Genomic DNA, 15,126 nt, shown 5'->3' with positions numbered 1-15,126 from the left:
TTGTGAGCAGGACAGGCAAATTGGTCTACCGTCAGCTGTCCACTGGAGTGATGGCTTAGCAGGTCGCGGCTGTCTAACCTGTCTATGTTTTGTCCCGTTTTTGTCCTGATTCTCTGCTGTTGACCTGCTTTCTAACCTCTCCAATCGTTGGTCAACCTTATCCAGGTGGGCCAACAGTTGAGCCATCATGGTTTCCATCGTGCCGGTCCCTGTGGGTGGGGATTGTTTCTGTTCCGGCACAGAGACTTTGTCTACCGAACAGTTCGATTGGTCCTCAACCTCGGACCTGCGGATCGCTGAGTTCCTGACCTGAAGGAAGGTCAACTGTGGGTCTTTGTAGACCTCTTCTTTCAACTCTCTCCTTAAGATCGGGGTTGCTAGCCCCTCGATGAAATGGTCCCTCAGTAGGCGCACATCAATGTCAGGTGTTTTGCCCTTTACCGAATCAAAGGCCCTGTTCATTCGGTGTGAATACTCCATCACACTCTCCGCCATTCTCTGCTTTAAGCCTACGAACCCCGATAGCAGTTGCGATCCCGACCGTCTCTCCCCAAAGGTCTCCATAATTAGATCCAGCACCTTATCTGGATCTGATTGGATGGTTTTATCGTGGCCTTTGACCTCTGCCCTAACCGTCTCTCCTATACTGCCCATCAGCAGTCTTAATCTTTCCTCTGGTGACATGTATCTCGAGGCCCAGGCCGCTTTGACCTCTTCACTGAACCTGTTGGTTAAAGTTGGATCGCCGTCCCCGTAAAATTTGTTGATGTGGGACTCTCTGGGCAGGACCACAATATGGGTCTGCTTCTCGTCCAGAGTAGACATTCTAATTTTAATTCTTTGAGTAGAAAAAAAAAGACCTTTCCTACCGTGTATGAATGAATAATTTTCCTCGTTCCTCAATTTTCACTGTTCCTGAATGTCCGAATTCACACACACACGAAACACAGTTATGAACTAGGTTGACTATGGGTGCCTAAAGCGGCAAGTCTAGCTGAATCATCCTGCCGACGACGCCAAATGTAACCGAGTCTAGTTGCATCTTCTGCTCGACAACGCCAAATGTAACGAGTCTATTTGCTTGTAGTGCCAAATGTTAACGAGTGTATTTACTCAGTCTACACAACATCGACCACAATATAGATACTCGAAGATGCAGGTTTACCATTGATCCTTTTATTACATGAATCAAAAAGAAATGCTTCACAATAATATAATGAATCAACTGACCCCCAACCGTCCTCACTAGTCTTCACATAACCGAATGCACATGTCTATCGTCCCTATTAACACAATACGTCTAACCCGTTCAGTAACCAACTTGATACTGCCACACTTCTACTCTCTGACTGACTGACTGACTTTCTCAGCTGTCGCCTTCCTATATATCCCTTCGTATTCGTAATCGTATTCGTACTCGTTGCATCAGAATATTAATTGCGCAGCTTCTGTCATACAATCCGATTAATAAACCATCTGCACTGTTACGTCAGCCTGTGAACTGCGCAGCGGCTTTGTCGTATCGTTATCAGCCCAACATCTGCACTATTGCATCAGACTGTAATACGTTGTTAACCATAGTATGGTAACTACCCTAGTTACATATATATATATATATATATATATATATATATATATATATATATATATATATATATATATATCTTGTAATATAGTCGCCCTGGTGCTTGTATTATTTCTTTATGCTACAGAGTTAAAATGAACCATTGGCCCCTGCGATTGGCCACAGACTCTAAAGCTAATGTAGTGTGAAGTTTGATGTAATGGTCTCTTTAACTGACCATTACATCTGAAGCTAATGTAGTGTGAAGTTTGATGTAATGGTCTCTTTAACTGACCATTACATCTGAAGCTAATGTAGTGTGAAGTTTGATGGTCTCTTTAACTGACCATTACATCTGAAGCTAATGTAGTGTGAAGTCTGAAGTAATGGTCTCTTTAACTGACCCTTACATCTGAACCTAGTGTAGTAAGCTATAACTGTTTGAAGCACTGATCTATTTAACTGACCATTACATCTGAAGCTAATGTAACATGATAAAACTATTTGAAGCACTGGTCTCTTGAACTGACCATCACAAGCATTAGCCTGTACAACTCAGATCACAGCTTGCTCCTACATTTAAAACACCCCAAGTCTCCCGTCTACCACAAATGTCTTGAGCCCTTCATCTTTTTATTGATTCAAAATCCGTGCCAAAATCCGTTCCTTCATCATCCGCGAGCTTTTTTTTTTCTCTGGAACATTGCTGGAACAATGTAACGCTTGAATGAGTACTAAAGGATGCTTAACCAGATCTTAAGCAACGATGCGTAAATGAAAACAATATTACATCTGAAACGTTAGATGTATTTGTAGCCTTGGAATTGTATGGGGCTCTAGAAGTATGGGCTAGAGAATATGGAAAGTTTCAACATGGAGTGGGCCTTGTAAAAAATGGGTTTATGTCTTTCATGGTCTATGGTTAGTCTGATAGAACTTATGGAATATTTTTTTGTTTGTTAGTGGAGAATCGTCCAACTCTTTTCAGAGGCAGTTGAGTGTTTGGTCGTGGATTATGGGGATTTGTTGTATGGCGATGTATCATGGTGATATATTATGCGGTTATGTACATTGGTTTAGCTGTGTATCGAGATGTTTGTTTTTGTATGCGGTTGAGGGCTCCGATGTGTTTTATGATGTTAGCCATTGACGTGCTTGAGTAGATCTGGACTTGTATTTTATTTTTAAAGTAACTGCTTTAAAATGTTTCTACTCTCCTAAATCACCAAATACTGGTTCCGGTTATACACGAGTTGTCCCTGTCTAGAATGTTACTCTTGAAAACTTCCAATAAAACAAACAAGTCTAGGCTTATTTTCTTTAGACTTTAATGCAATGATATAAAACTTAAAAACTTGTTTAATCTCTGGTCCAGACGTTTACCTCATAGATTATTCTTATGTTAATTTATTTAGTTCATTGTTTTTACATTTTGTTACGGTAGCTTTTCGTTTAGCCCAAAGGGAAGCTAATCTTGTTTACAAAAAAGGGTAGCTACTCGTGTTTACCTAAAAAAATTCGCTCATGTCTTCAAAATCTCCGTCTGTTCACAGTTCAAACAAGTGGAGGAGTACATGGTGTACCGGAAACTGCCGAGAAGTCTCCGGCAAAGAATCACCGATTACTACGAGCATCGATACCAGGGAAAGATGTTTGACGAGGAGACGATTCTCTCCGAGCTGAACGAATGCCTAAAACATGTATGTTTTCTTGTATAAAACATGTATGTTTTCTTGTATACAAAAATTATGTTCTGTATAAAACATGTATGTTTTCTTGTATACAAAATTTATGTTCTGTATAAAATATGTGTTTTCTTGTATACAAAAATTATGCCTGTATAAAAATGTATGTTTTCTTGTATACAACATGTATGTTCTGTATAAAACATGTATAAAAAAACTGTGTTTTGCATAATATATCAATGTGATAACTTAAGTTTGGAATTCGATCAACGTGTGTTACTCCGCCTGCAGGAAGTGGTCAACCACAACTGTCGGGCTTTGGTCGCCTCCGTACCTTTCTTCACTAATGCCGACCCGGCTTTTGTGTCGGAAGTCGTCAGCAAGCTCAAGTTTGAGGTAGGGAGAGTTGGGTGTGATGGTGTCATGTTAACAGAGTTGGGTATGGTGGTGTGATGTTAACATATGTGAGTTGGGTATGATGGTGTGATGTTAACATATGTGAGTTGGGTATGATGGTAAGATGTTAACAAACGAGAGTTGGGTGTGATGTTAACATATGTGAGTTGGGTATGATGGTGTGATGTTAACAAACGAGAGTTGGGTATGATGGTGTGATGTTAACATAGGTGACAGTTGGGTATGATGGTGTGATTTTAACATATGTGAGTTGGGTATGATGGTGTGATGTTAACATATGCGAGTTGGGTATGATGGTGTGATATTAACATATGTGAGTTGGGTATGATGGTGTGATGTTAACATATGTGAGTTGGCTATAATGGTGTGATGTTAACATAGTTGGCTATGATGGTGTGATGTTAACATAGTTGGCTATGATGATGTGATGTTAACATAGTTGGCTATTATGGTGTGATGTTAACATAGTTGGCTTTGATGGTGTGATGTTAACATAGTTGGCTAGTTGAGATAGTTAGCTATGATGATGTCATGTTAACAAACAGTTGGCTAATGTAACGTTAGCATATAGTTGACTAGGATCAGTTCGGTGTTAAAGCGTACAACAATTATTAAAATAGCGGAGTTACAGTTCACAATAGACAATCATTAGGGGCAAACATTGAAATATTCAATTACAATTTGTGTTCAAAACGTCTCCCTTCTGTAAAAAAAAAAAACTAAAGATTAACCTCAATACACAATCAAAGATCAACAAATTTAAGCTGGGGTTCAAGAAATTGTTAAATCAACTTCAAACAAAAACAAATAACCAACATAAAAAGACAATTTTTTACAATCTTTGAACAACAATTTTATACATTGCTTACTAAAGATCAGAGAAAAACCGTGTTAGTTTAAAGATTAGAAAAAAAGCGTTGTTCGGTTCAAAAACAAAACTAAAATGTCAACATTGATTACCTACTTATTGTACTTAACCTTTGACCCTGTCTGTCCTGTAGGTGTATCAACCCGCGGATTACATCATCAGAGAGGGCACCATGGGCACCAAGATGTATTTCATCCAGGAGGGTGTGGTGGACATTATAACAGCGGACGGGGAGGTGGCGACTAGCCTGTCGGACGGGTCGTACTTTGGGGGTGAGTACACACGTCACACTGGCATTTCCTGATGGCTCAGCTAGACGTATGACGTCAATATCTATTGTAAAGGCTTTTAGTTATACTTTGACGTCAATAACTACTGTAAAGGCTTTTAGTTATACTTTGACGTCAATAACTACTGTAAAGGCTTTTAGTTATACTTTGACGTCAATAACTACAGTAAAAGCTTTTAGTTATACTTTGACGTCAATAACTACAGTAAAAGCTTTTAGTTATAGCGCTGGTAAGTAGGTTATCAACCAGTTCTATGGCTCATGCAGGTGACCTACTTACCAGCTCTATAGTTATGATGTCAATATATATATCGTAAACGTATAACAGTACATGTCGGGCCATAAGTATTGTATGATGCTGTGGTGTTTGTAAATATTATATTATGGTATATAATGGCGTAAAGCAGGCTGTATCAACTAATACAATTCTCACTATACCATTCAGAAGACATTTTAAAAGCAATTGTAATATATTGCATACACGGTTGTATTTGTTATTGTGCAGTTGTTCGTTTCAATATGTTTATACATAGGCCTTCTTATGTCTGCTATGTAACGAGCTGTTCTCTGTAAACTGACTATGTGTCTGCTCCACAGAGATCTGTCTGCTGACCAACGCCCGCCGTGTGGCCAGTGTCCGGGCTGAGACGTACGCCTGTCTCTACTCGCTGGCCGTGGAACACTTCAACGGTGTCCTTGACCGCTACCCCGTCATGCGCAGGACGATGGAGAGCGTGGCGGCCGAGAGACTGACCAAGATCGGCAAGAACCCCAGCATCGTGAGCAGCCGAGCGGACCTCGAGGAAGACCAGAAGTTGGTCAACGAGATCGTCATGGAGTCCACGCCTATCCCCACCAGCGCCAGCGAGGATGAAGATCAGAACTCTGACGATAGTTCAGACGGTAGCAAACACAAAAAGAAATCCTCATTCAAGTTTGATTTTTCTTCAAAACTTCATAAAATTTCGGAAGAGCGTAAAAACAAAGCCAAGGAGCAATCAGCGCAGAAAGAAAAAGACTTGTTGGACTTTGAGGAGAGCAAACCACACAGCGGACACACATGGACTAAACTACCTAAAGTTTATTCCGGGTCTAATTTGTTCGGGCTCAAAGTCCCGTCGTTACCGGAGAGGAAGAGATCGGGGAGTGTGGGTGACGCCTTTGGTTTGGCCAGCACACGGCTGACGCAAAGTCTGGACGAAACGGAAGAAGAAGGTCTGCATGAACTAGCAGACGAGAAACGACGCGGGAGTTTCTTAGGGGGTCGTCTGAAAGGATTCGAACTCAAAGATCTAAAACCCAAACACAAATCACCGCTGTTGGGTGACCGGAAGACCCCCCACTCGGCCGAGAGTGGTTTTCTGGGCGCCTCAGCAGAAGAGAGCGCCAGTTTACTAACACCGTGCGAGCCGAAAGACATTAAAGATTCTGTAGTGAGCGTGGGAGAAGGTAGGACTACGTCTGAAGCCACGCCGAAAAGTCCGTTAAAAAAAGCTGGCGCAGGCTCGGATAGTTCGTTCTGCGGACTGAAATCCCTCAAGTCGTCCCTCAAATCCACCACGAGTTTACCCATCACCGGCGAGCCGGCTTTGATTGCTGGGGTCGAGTGCTCGGAAGTGGGCGGTGCCGCTCGCAAGGTGGAATCATCTGGAGAAGCAGGCGAGGGCAAGCCCAAAGACAGCAAGCCAAAGGAACAAAAAGTTGTATTTTTCACCGACCCTATCGTACACGCCTACAGTAAAAGCTCTAGTAGTTGACACAGAAACAGACTGACGCGGACCTTTCCAGAACTTAGATTTACAGCGTTTACACAGGTATAAAGCAGCCACGTCTTGCAATATCGGCCTTACAGGTGATGTGCCAATCGAATCCAAGACATCCTGGCAGTAAAGACGAGTTAGGAATTCAGTTGGTTAATGTTTCGGATTTTGTTAAGGATAAACAAACTTGGGGAGTGGTTCCTCAAAGTGTCCATGTTCCCAATTCGATCTTTTGAAGTGCAATGTGGGAAACCAAAGGTTTCGTTTGTTACAGGAAAATGATTCAAAATAGCAAGAGTATTTGTCGTGAAAATCAAATTCCCGAAATGTGCAATACTTCAAAAAAAAAAAATTCTATCTTACACAATGTGGAATATGGAAACGGAAAAAAATAAAATTCTAAAATTGTGCAATATTTTAAATTAGCAAATTTTATTCATAAACTGTGCAATATTTTCAATTGGCAAATTGTATTCCTAAACTGTGCAATATTTTCAATTGGCAATTTTTATTCCTAAACTGTGCAATAATTAGAAGACTAGATAAATCTTATTCTCAAACTGTACAATTAGAAGATTAGAAAAAAAAACTGTGTGTCTAGAAAAAGAGAACTTTCTTTGTTAAAACTGTAGACGAAAAAAAACCTTAGAATGTGTAGCGTTGCCATGACACCGATGTTGCTTGTTCAGTCCTCAACCACCTCCTAGTGTACAGCCTATTAATTCCTAGCACAGGTCAATGTCAAGGTCACCTATGCATCTGTGATGCGGCACTGCCATCAGAGGCCTATCCTAATGTATCGATCCTCAAGCAAATTATTTTTTTTAGAAATTCCAAACTTTTTCTCCAAACTCCAATCTGCCTTGTTGAATTTTTGTCAATTTTTCAGAATTAAAATTTAATTTTTGCCACTAACTCTCAAATTGAAATCAAATTATGAAAAAAAAACGTTTTTGAGATTTTTCGATATTCATTTAAAACAATCTTATTACCTTTAAAATGCTTATATAAGTAGATGACTGAATTCTAGGTATATTTAAGCAGGTAAATCCCATACATTGGATCTACGGGTGATACAGTTTGGTAAGTCTCAGATGGGCGCCGGCATACATGTTCATTATTGTATGACTCAGTTGATTTCATTACATGAATTGACATTTCTACACCCTGTACTGTTCATTTCTCACGCATTCATTCTTTTATTTTGTTACCAATGATAGACATAGTGGTTAACTTTTCACATGAAAACTTTGTACGGTAAACTCTCGAAAAATTGGCACCTATCTTGCAACAGTCAATTTTAAGAATAAACTGTTATTATTTTATAAATGATGTCCATGATAGACACTTTATATATATATATATATATATATATATATATATATATATATATATATATATATATATATATATATATATATATATATATATATATATATATATATATATATATATATATATATATATATATATATATATATATATATATATATATATATATATATATATATATATATATATATATATATAATTCAGTTGTACTGAACAAATCATCCAGCAATAGACACATACAAATTTAAGAATACATCACTAGCAACGACAGACATAACATGATTTAAAACCAGACTTATGTATATGTTCTGATCAAACTACGGGTTACAGACTTGGAGCCAGTGGTTTTAGCTGGGAACAAATAGAAGAGTTTCTCTGTTGTACTTGTAAGGTCTCATACACACTGTGAGTGATGGCTGTTAAAAAGATCACAAGTTCGGATACGAGTGGGCGCATGGCACTGAGCTCTAGTACGTGGAGGTAGAAACAGTTGGACACGTGATCACTGAGGGGCGGGGGTGGAGGGGGGCATCGCATTCATGAGTTACGTAGTGAAAATAATGTTGATCGAAGTTAGAAGCGAACCCATGAATTGAATGCAAACAAAAAATTGTTGTTGATAAAGTCATACCCGTGACGTCATTTAAAAACAGGTTGTTCAATGTTAGAAACATACCCGTGAAGTGCAATAAGATTCAGTGATATAGGAATATAGCCTTATTCAGCAATATACCATATACACACACACGCAATACACAAACACACACACATATATATATATATATATATATATATATATATATATATATATATATATATATATATATATATATATATATATATATATATATATATATATATATATATATATATATATATTCGCTGAAAATCTTGTGTCAGTGTTGCCTTCTGCGTTTGATATCTGCAGATTTTTTTTTTCTTTAATACGATCAGGAAATTCTGTTTATTAAAGAAACGTGCATCCACTTCTATAAACGTGCTAGAAAAAAAAACATTCATTTCTCCTGTCTATCTCTTCTTGAATGGAAATTGAAAATTTACGTCAGTGTGGGGGGGGGGGGGGGCAGAATATAAGGTTTAAAAAAAAGAAAACATTTTTTTTTACTGCCAGCCAGAAAAAAAATATAATTTTGTAGATCTTATAAAATAAATGGGAATAGGTTTTTTTTAAAATCCTTGTTGCTAGCTGTTGCTAAGGAAACTAATACCAATGATTAACGCTCCGGAAGTGTAAGACGTAATAGTTTAAAATCCATTGTGATTGCCTGAATCTAGTTATCGAGTTCAAAAAAAAAATTTTAACAGGAAGGGAGGTAACTGCAGAAATTTTATATTTCTCTGACATTTAAGAGCGAGTTTTAGCCGTGTGAATAGGTTGTCATGTGATGTCCTCAATTTGTCAATATTTTTTTTTTATTTTTTCATAGAACACTCAACAACAAGACTCCATTTGGCAAAGTGAATTTAGTCTCTCACACTAAAACTTAGGACTAACAAAACTTAATGTGCACCTTAAATCTACGACTGCTAGCCAGCTATTTAAACCCACATTCCACCCACTAAAATCCTTCATGACCTTATTATAACCTCTCACCCAATAGGAGGAATATAAACAAATGGGAAATAACCTCCTCTCAAAAATACACGAGGGGTTCTAAAGTTATTTAAACACATTAAAATTGGCATCACGTAATAAAGTGTTAGGGTTTGAGTTTTATTTTTATATTTCTGCTCATTATTAACTCCATATAAAACCATCTACTTAAAACATATCACGCGTACGCAATATTTTTAACAAACCTGTTATTTTGGTAAGAGAGTATAAGCGTTGTTTAGAGCGAAGGCTTTCAGTTCTGACGCGGTATAATACAAACTGAAGGAGACCGCTAGACAATGGCGCCCGAATGTGTGCAAGGCTAATAGGAAAAAAACTATTCATTCTTTTCTTTATTTGACCACTGCTTTTTATATCATTGATATTTTGTTTTTGTTATAATCTTTGTAGACGTCTTTGGGTTATTTTGTTTTCATTTCATGAAATGCAACGAAAAAGATTAAAGAAAGAAAAAAAAAACGTGGATTATTCTTGTGTGTACATTTTTTATATGCTGGATGTAATGTGAGTGCTGTAAATCGTCATATGGCTTCGTAGTTAGGTCTTAGTAAGGTATCATTGATAGGGCGTATTGCCGTATGTGGGCATGTACACATATCTGTGAATATCTGTGGGCATTTACACACGTCTGTGAATATCTATGAGGATATACACATGTCTGTGAATATATGAGGACATGTAAAAATGTCTCTGAATATCTGTGGTCATGAACATATATATATGAATATATGTGACAAAATACATGTCTGTGGTTGTATGCCACAATAAATATGTTATGGTGAATTGATTTGTGTGGTTGTGTGTGTGTGTGATTGTGTGTGTGTGTGTGTGGTTGTATCATCCACACCAACTGTAAAACAAGATCACACAAGAGTATACAGAACACACGAACAACAGAAACCTATCCATGAAATTTTAACTCACTTTCTAGTTGCTATACCACTATGTCTAGAAGATACCTAAACAGTATATAAAAGCTTGCAAAAAGGTAACTGTGTATGGATAAAATGTATAAATTCTGTATGCATTCTATATAATCTGGAGATTCTATACATGAACAGTATTAAAAATGTATTTAGAGATCTTATTTTCTAAAATGGATTACTGCATGAGAATTCTTCAGCATGCTTTGAAAGTCGTCTTTGAATAATTGCTGTCACAACCGTGAAGGCTATCATCACCTCTGTCTACAGTATTTTTCTTATTTGTGTTCGGATCCCGGCTCTAGTTCGTAGGACGTCCCTGGGTTCACCCAGCTCTAAAGAATACCAGAATCACATTCATTAAAGTAAGGCGGGTGGGCGTCAAACTGACCACACTATCCCCTCATTAGCCATAGACACAGGGCGTCAAACTGACCACACTATCCCCTCATTAGCCATGGACACAGAAACAGATCAAGGGTAACTTCAAATTTACATTGATGACAGGCACTACAAACCTGCTTTATAACAACACAACCTGATGCTAGGGTAATCATGTCATTTGTTTTATAAATAGGATTCTCAAAAAACCAAATATATTAACCAGCTCTGGGACCGTCCAAATATATCAACCAATTCTGTGACAGCCCAAATATATTAACCAGTTATGTGGCCATCCAAATATGTTAACCAATTCTGTGACCGTCCAAATATATTGGCCAACACTGTGACCGTCCGAATATATTAACCAATTCTGTGACCGTCCAAATATATTGGCCAACTCTGTGGCCGTCCAAATATATTGGCCAACACTGTGGCCGTCCAAATATATTGCCAACACTGTGGCCGTCCAAATATATTGCCAACACTGTGGCCGTCCAAATATATTGGCCAACTCTGACCAGTATCAGAGCCGACCGTTCAGATTTGACCCCAGAAAACATAATTGCTCCCCCTCCCCTCCCGGGTCCCGTGTATTTCCTAAGAAAACCCTGGCACCCCTCATCAATTCTCCTTTCATTCTGAGCTCGTGAGTCAGCGCATTGGCTGGAGCAGATGCCAGACATTCGCAAACACGAGATGCCCGTATTGACGAATGATCAGTTGACACAGCTCATAAAAGGCAGCGGGTGAAATGAAGGAAATATTTGCTGAGTTAAGTTGCCAGGATTTGGGATCTGCCGTCCGACGGCAGTGCGTGTTTGTATCTTTTGATTACAACGGAAGTCGTAGAGCGGTGCTCACGTTCTCGGCTATGGATACGTCATAGATCTCCCACGGTGGTTCCTGAATTTTTGGGGAGGGTTCTAGCGGTTTAGGAACAATCCTCGCGTTCTTAGAGGAGCTTCTGCGTTTATAGAGCAGTCACTTTAATAGGAAGAACCTCGCGTTCTTAGGGAGGGATATCGTATCCTTAGGATTGACAGGCGCGTTCTTAGAATGGACCCAACAAAATTGCTGTATTATAAGGTTGTATCCCATTGTGTTAAGATACTTATATGAAGGACAACGATGACATATATGATAAAGTTTAATTATCTTTCTATAGCATTAGCATGCTACTATAAATAGTTGTTAAAATAAACATTTATATCATCCTAGCTTACAATATAATATTTAAACATAATATTTAACATATTTTTAATGAAAAAATTCTTCTTCTTACGGCTAAAAAATAATTTTGAATTACATGTCAGTATTAGATAACAAACATATTTCAAATAGCTTTAGTCTGATTAAATTTTTAGATAATTACTGTATAAATTTAAATCTTTGTTTTGTATTTCTTAATGGCCTACAAACAAACGTTTTGGCTAGTACTGGAAACATTGTTCTGGCTAGCTCAAAACAAAAATGATCTGGCTAGAATAGGAAACAATGGACCAGCACAGCATTACAGAATTTTGACAGCGCCTGACTTACTCATGTAATTAAATGTCAGGGCACAAATGATGCAAAGAGGAACACCCTGACATGACCTTGACCTTGTCACCATACATAAAACGACGGTTTTAATCGCTTAATTCAAATAACAAAAGAAGTATAAAATGTTTAATATATGTGTACATGAATCTTGGTAAAATTGATAAAATATGTATGAAATATTAAGAAATTCGATTATAAATATAAAGTAAATATTACGTATTTACAAATGGGAGAAATAAACATATCACAGTTATGCTGATGAGTTCATGGTTAAGGGGGAATAACCAAAATAATTTTAGCAATTAAGGGTGAGAATGTCGTCATTATTTTTGTCTTAGGGGTCATCAATTTATGACGTCCACACGGAAGGGGGTGGGGTGGGACCCGAAATGTGGACTGGGCAGTGGGGTTTGAGTCTTTGGTAGAAGTACACACGTCAACTTTAATAGAAGTACACACGTCAACTTTAATAGAAGTACACACGTCAACTTTAATAGAAGTACACACGTCAACTTTAATAGAAGTACACACGTCAACTTTAATAGAAGTACTCACGTCAACTTTAATTCTAAAGTACTTAACTGTTTTAACGTAAACAAAAATTTACATACATTACAAAATTACAACCTGCATATCAGGTGTAAACATTTTGAAAGGTACTTTAGAGAATATCACGTGTTACAGGTAAATAAGTTGCGGTAAGCCTAGGTAATTAAATGATATAAAAAGAGATCATGAAATTGATGCGGCCTTACGACAAATGCTAATTACGACTTCAGAAAACAATACTTTTAAAACTTTTCCTCCTATGTTAAAACAATGAAGTTAGTACCCTGCATACGCCTTTGTTTGGTACGGGGGGGGGGGAATCTTTGAAAATAAAATTGAAATGTGTTCATCATATTATATTCATATTTTCAAAACATTTAAATTATTTTCCGCAATTTACTCCCAGTTCTACTTTTAATATTTAATTCTTTAGCACTGAATGTAACATTTTCTTATAATGTAAGCTTATATCGGAAGTAAGTTAGTAGAGCTATTACATTTGTGTGGGCGTCCACATGGGGGACGGGGGTCGTCCAAAGTTGACACATGTGTAGAGGGGTTTGGGGGTCGAATTTCATATGTTTATGGACGTCTTAAATGGATGACCCTTATACCCGGATTTCTTTCAGACATTTTTTTTCACCGGGGAGATCATGAAACTTCAGTAGGCGGCCATTGGTTAACAGTAGATTTCCTGTTTAAATTGTTTTTATTTATTAAGTCGTATGGTGGGCGGGAGAGGGGGGGGGGGCGTGCTCAGGGGGGACATGCCTGAAAGAAACACTGCTCACACTGTAACACTGCATACCTACAATGTCTATGTGAGAGTGTCTGATCAGCTGGCATGAAACTCATCAATCACAGCCCTGTTTGAATTGTGTTTGTTTTTATACTGCGGTAGATGGAGATCTACACACGGGATTCATTGGACGCTCACAGCTTTTGATTGTGGTTGGACATTGATCAACAAAGTGCAGAGTTCAAGTTTTATAATCATTATGTTGGTGTGGGGGGGGGGGGGGTCAGTGATTGGTGTCAAATTATGACAGTATTTCGGGAATATTGAATCGTAGTTATTTACTAATTAGTTTGTGAGGAAGATGCGGGGGGGGGGGGGGGGGGGTAGGGGGTAAAACTGATTGGAGGCCAAAGCCTACTTATTTAATGGGGGATTTTCAAAAAGATTTGATATGTTTTAAATTTGCCAAAGTTTTCAGTTAGAGGGGTGTCAAAGGTTTATTACCGGGTTGGGGAGCTATCGAAGTTTTGAGTTAGAGGGTTGTCCAAAGTTTACTACCGGGTTGGGAAGGTGTGAGTTAGAGGGTTGTCCAAGGTTTACTACCGGGTTGGGGAGGTGTCGAAGTGCTCAGAATAACGACGATCTTCTGCTATAGCGCCCAGAGTTTTCTTCTTCTTGGGTTGGGGGTTGTCTCTATTCTCTCCAAACTTGTTCTTTCTCTCAGTATTATTACTCTCACCAAATTTATTCTTCCTCTCATTGTTATTACTCTCACCAAATTTATTCTTCCTCTCATTGTTATTACTGTCACCAAACTTGGTCTGTTTCTGATTACTGGCGTTTTCTCCATACTTTTTCTTTTTCTCGTTGCTGTTGGTTTCTCCAAGTGTGTTGTTCTTTTTGTTCTGGTTGATTTCTGCTAGTGTGTTGTGTTTCTGTGCTGGGGCTCTGTTAGGGTCCCAGTCGTCATGTTTCTGTGCTGGGGTTCTGTTGGGGTCCCAGTCGGCATGTTTCTGTGGTGGGGCTCTGTTAGGGTCCCAGTCGTCATGTTTCTGTGCTGGGGCTCTGTTGGGGTCCCAGTCGTCCTCGAATTTCCCTGGCTCATGTGACCTTCTAGTGTTGGGTGTTTCAGGTGAGTACTCCTCCCTCGGGGTCTCAAACTGACCCTGACCTTCACCTTTTTTCCTGGGTCTAGTTTTAGCCCACTTGTTGTTGTCGCTCCAGACTTCAAGGGGGTCAAGGTCGTTTTTACCTTGGAACTCCGAGATCATGTTGTGACTCTGGAAGCAAAAGAGTTCCAACATGAAAACATCTTTAGTCTCGTGTTATACATTTACACTCCTACACCTTGTCAATTGACGAGGAGTAAAAATGCTCTTGTATTGTTGTTTTTTTAATTAAAATGTTTGAAATTTTTAAAAATAAAAATAAAAACATT

At 38.4% G+C, this 15,126-nt stretch overlaps 2 protein-coding genes across 6 annotated transcripts in view; one reads left to right on the top strand and one right to left on the bottom strand.

Moving 5' to 3' along the window:
- LOC131947781 (potassium/sodium hyperpolarization-activated cyclic nucleotide-gated channel 4) overlaps window positions 1–7,948 on the top strand; it is a 200,287-nt gene extending 192,339 nt beyond the window's left edge. For all 5 annotated transcript variants that reach the window (XM_059309087.1, XM_059309088.1, XM_059309089.1 and 2 more), the window contains exons 8-11: window positions 3,118–3,264; window positions 3,541–3,645; window positions 4,668–4,806; window positions 5,421–7,948. In XM_059309087.1, the coding sequence (XP_059165070.1) occupies window positions 3,118–3,264; window positions 3,541–3,645; window positions 4,668–4,806; window positions 5,421–6,580 (1,551 nt within the window). In that variant the 3' untranslated portion in view covers window positions 6,581–7,948. The remainder of the gene's footprint in view (window positions 1–3,117; window positions 3,265–3,540; window positions 3,646–4,667; window positions 4,807–5,420) is intronic.
- A 6,339-nt stretch (window positions 7,949–14,287) lies between these two features.
- LOC131947796 (AAC-rich mRNA clone AAC11 protein-like) lies at window positions 14,288–14,959 on the bottom strand. Its single transcript, XM_059309119.1, has one exon. It carries the CDS (start codon window positions 14,957–14,959, stop codon window positions 14,288–14,290), a length of 672 nt encoding a protein of 223 aa, XP_059165102.1.
- Window positions 14,960–15,126: the final 167 nt, after the last annotated feature.

The sequence above is a fragment of the Physella acuta genome, unplaced genomic scaffold (genome assembly GCF_028476545.2).
Source record: "Physella acuta isolate Inbredline_101_S28 unplaced genomic scaffold, ASM2847654v3 ptg000607l, whole genome shotgun sequence".
Taxonomy (NCBI): Eukaryota; Metazoa; Mollusca; class Gastropoda; family Physidae; genus Physella; species Physella acuta.
This window is presented reverse-complemented; position numbering and strand designations above follow the sequence as displayed.

Excerpts from the sequence above, each read along its gene's own strand:
- LOC131947796 (XM_059309119.1), bottom strand. The coding sequence starts at position 14,959 with ATGATCTCGGAGTTCCAAGGTAAAAACGACCTTGACCCCCTTGAAGTC.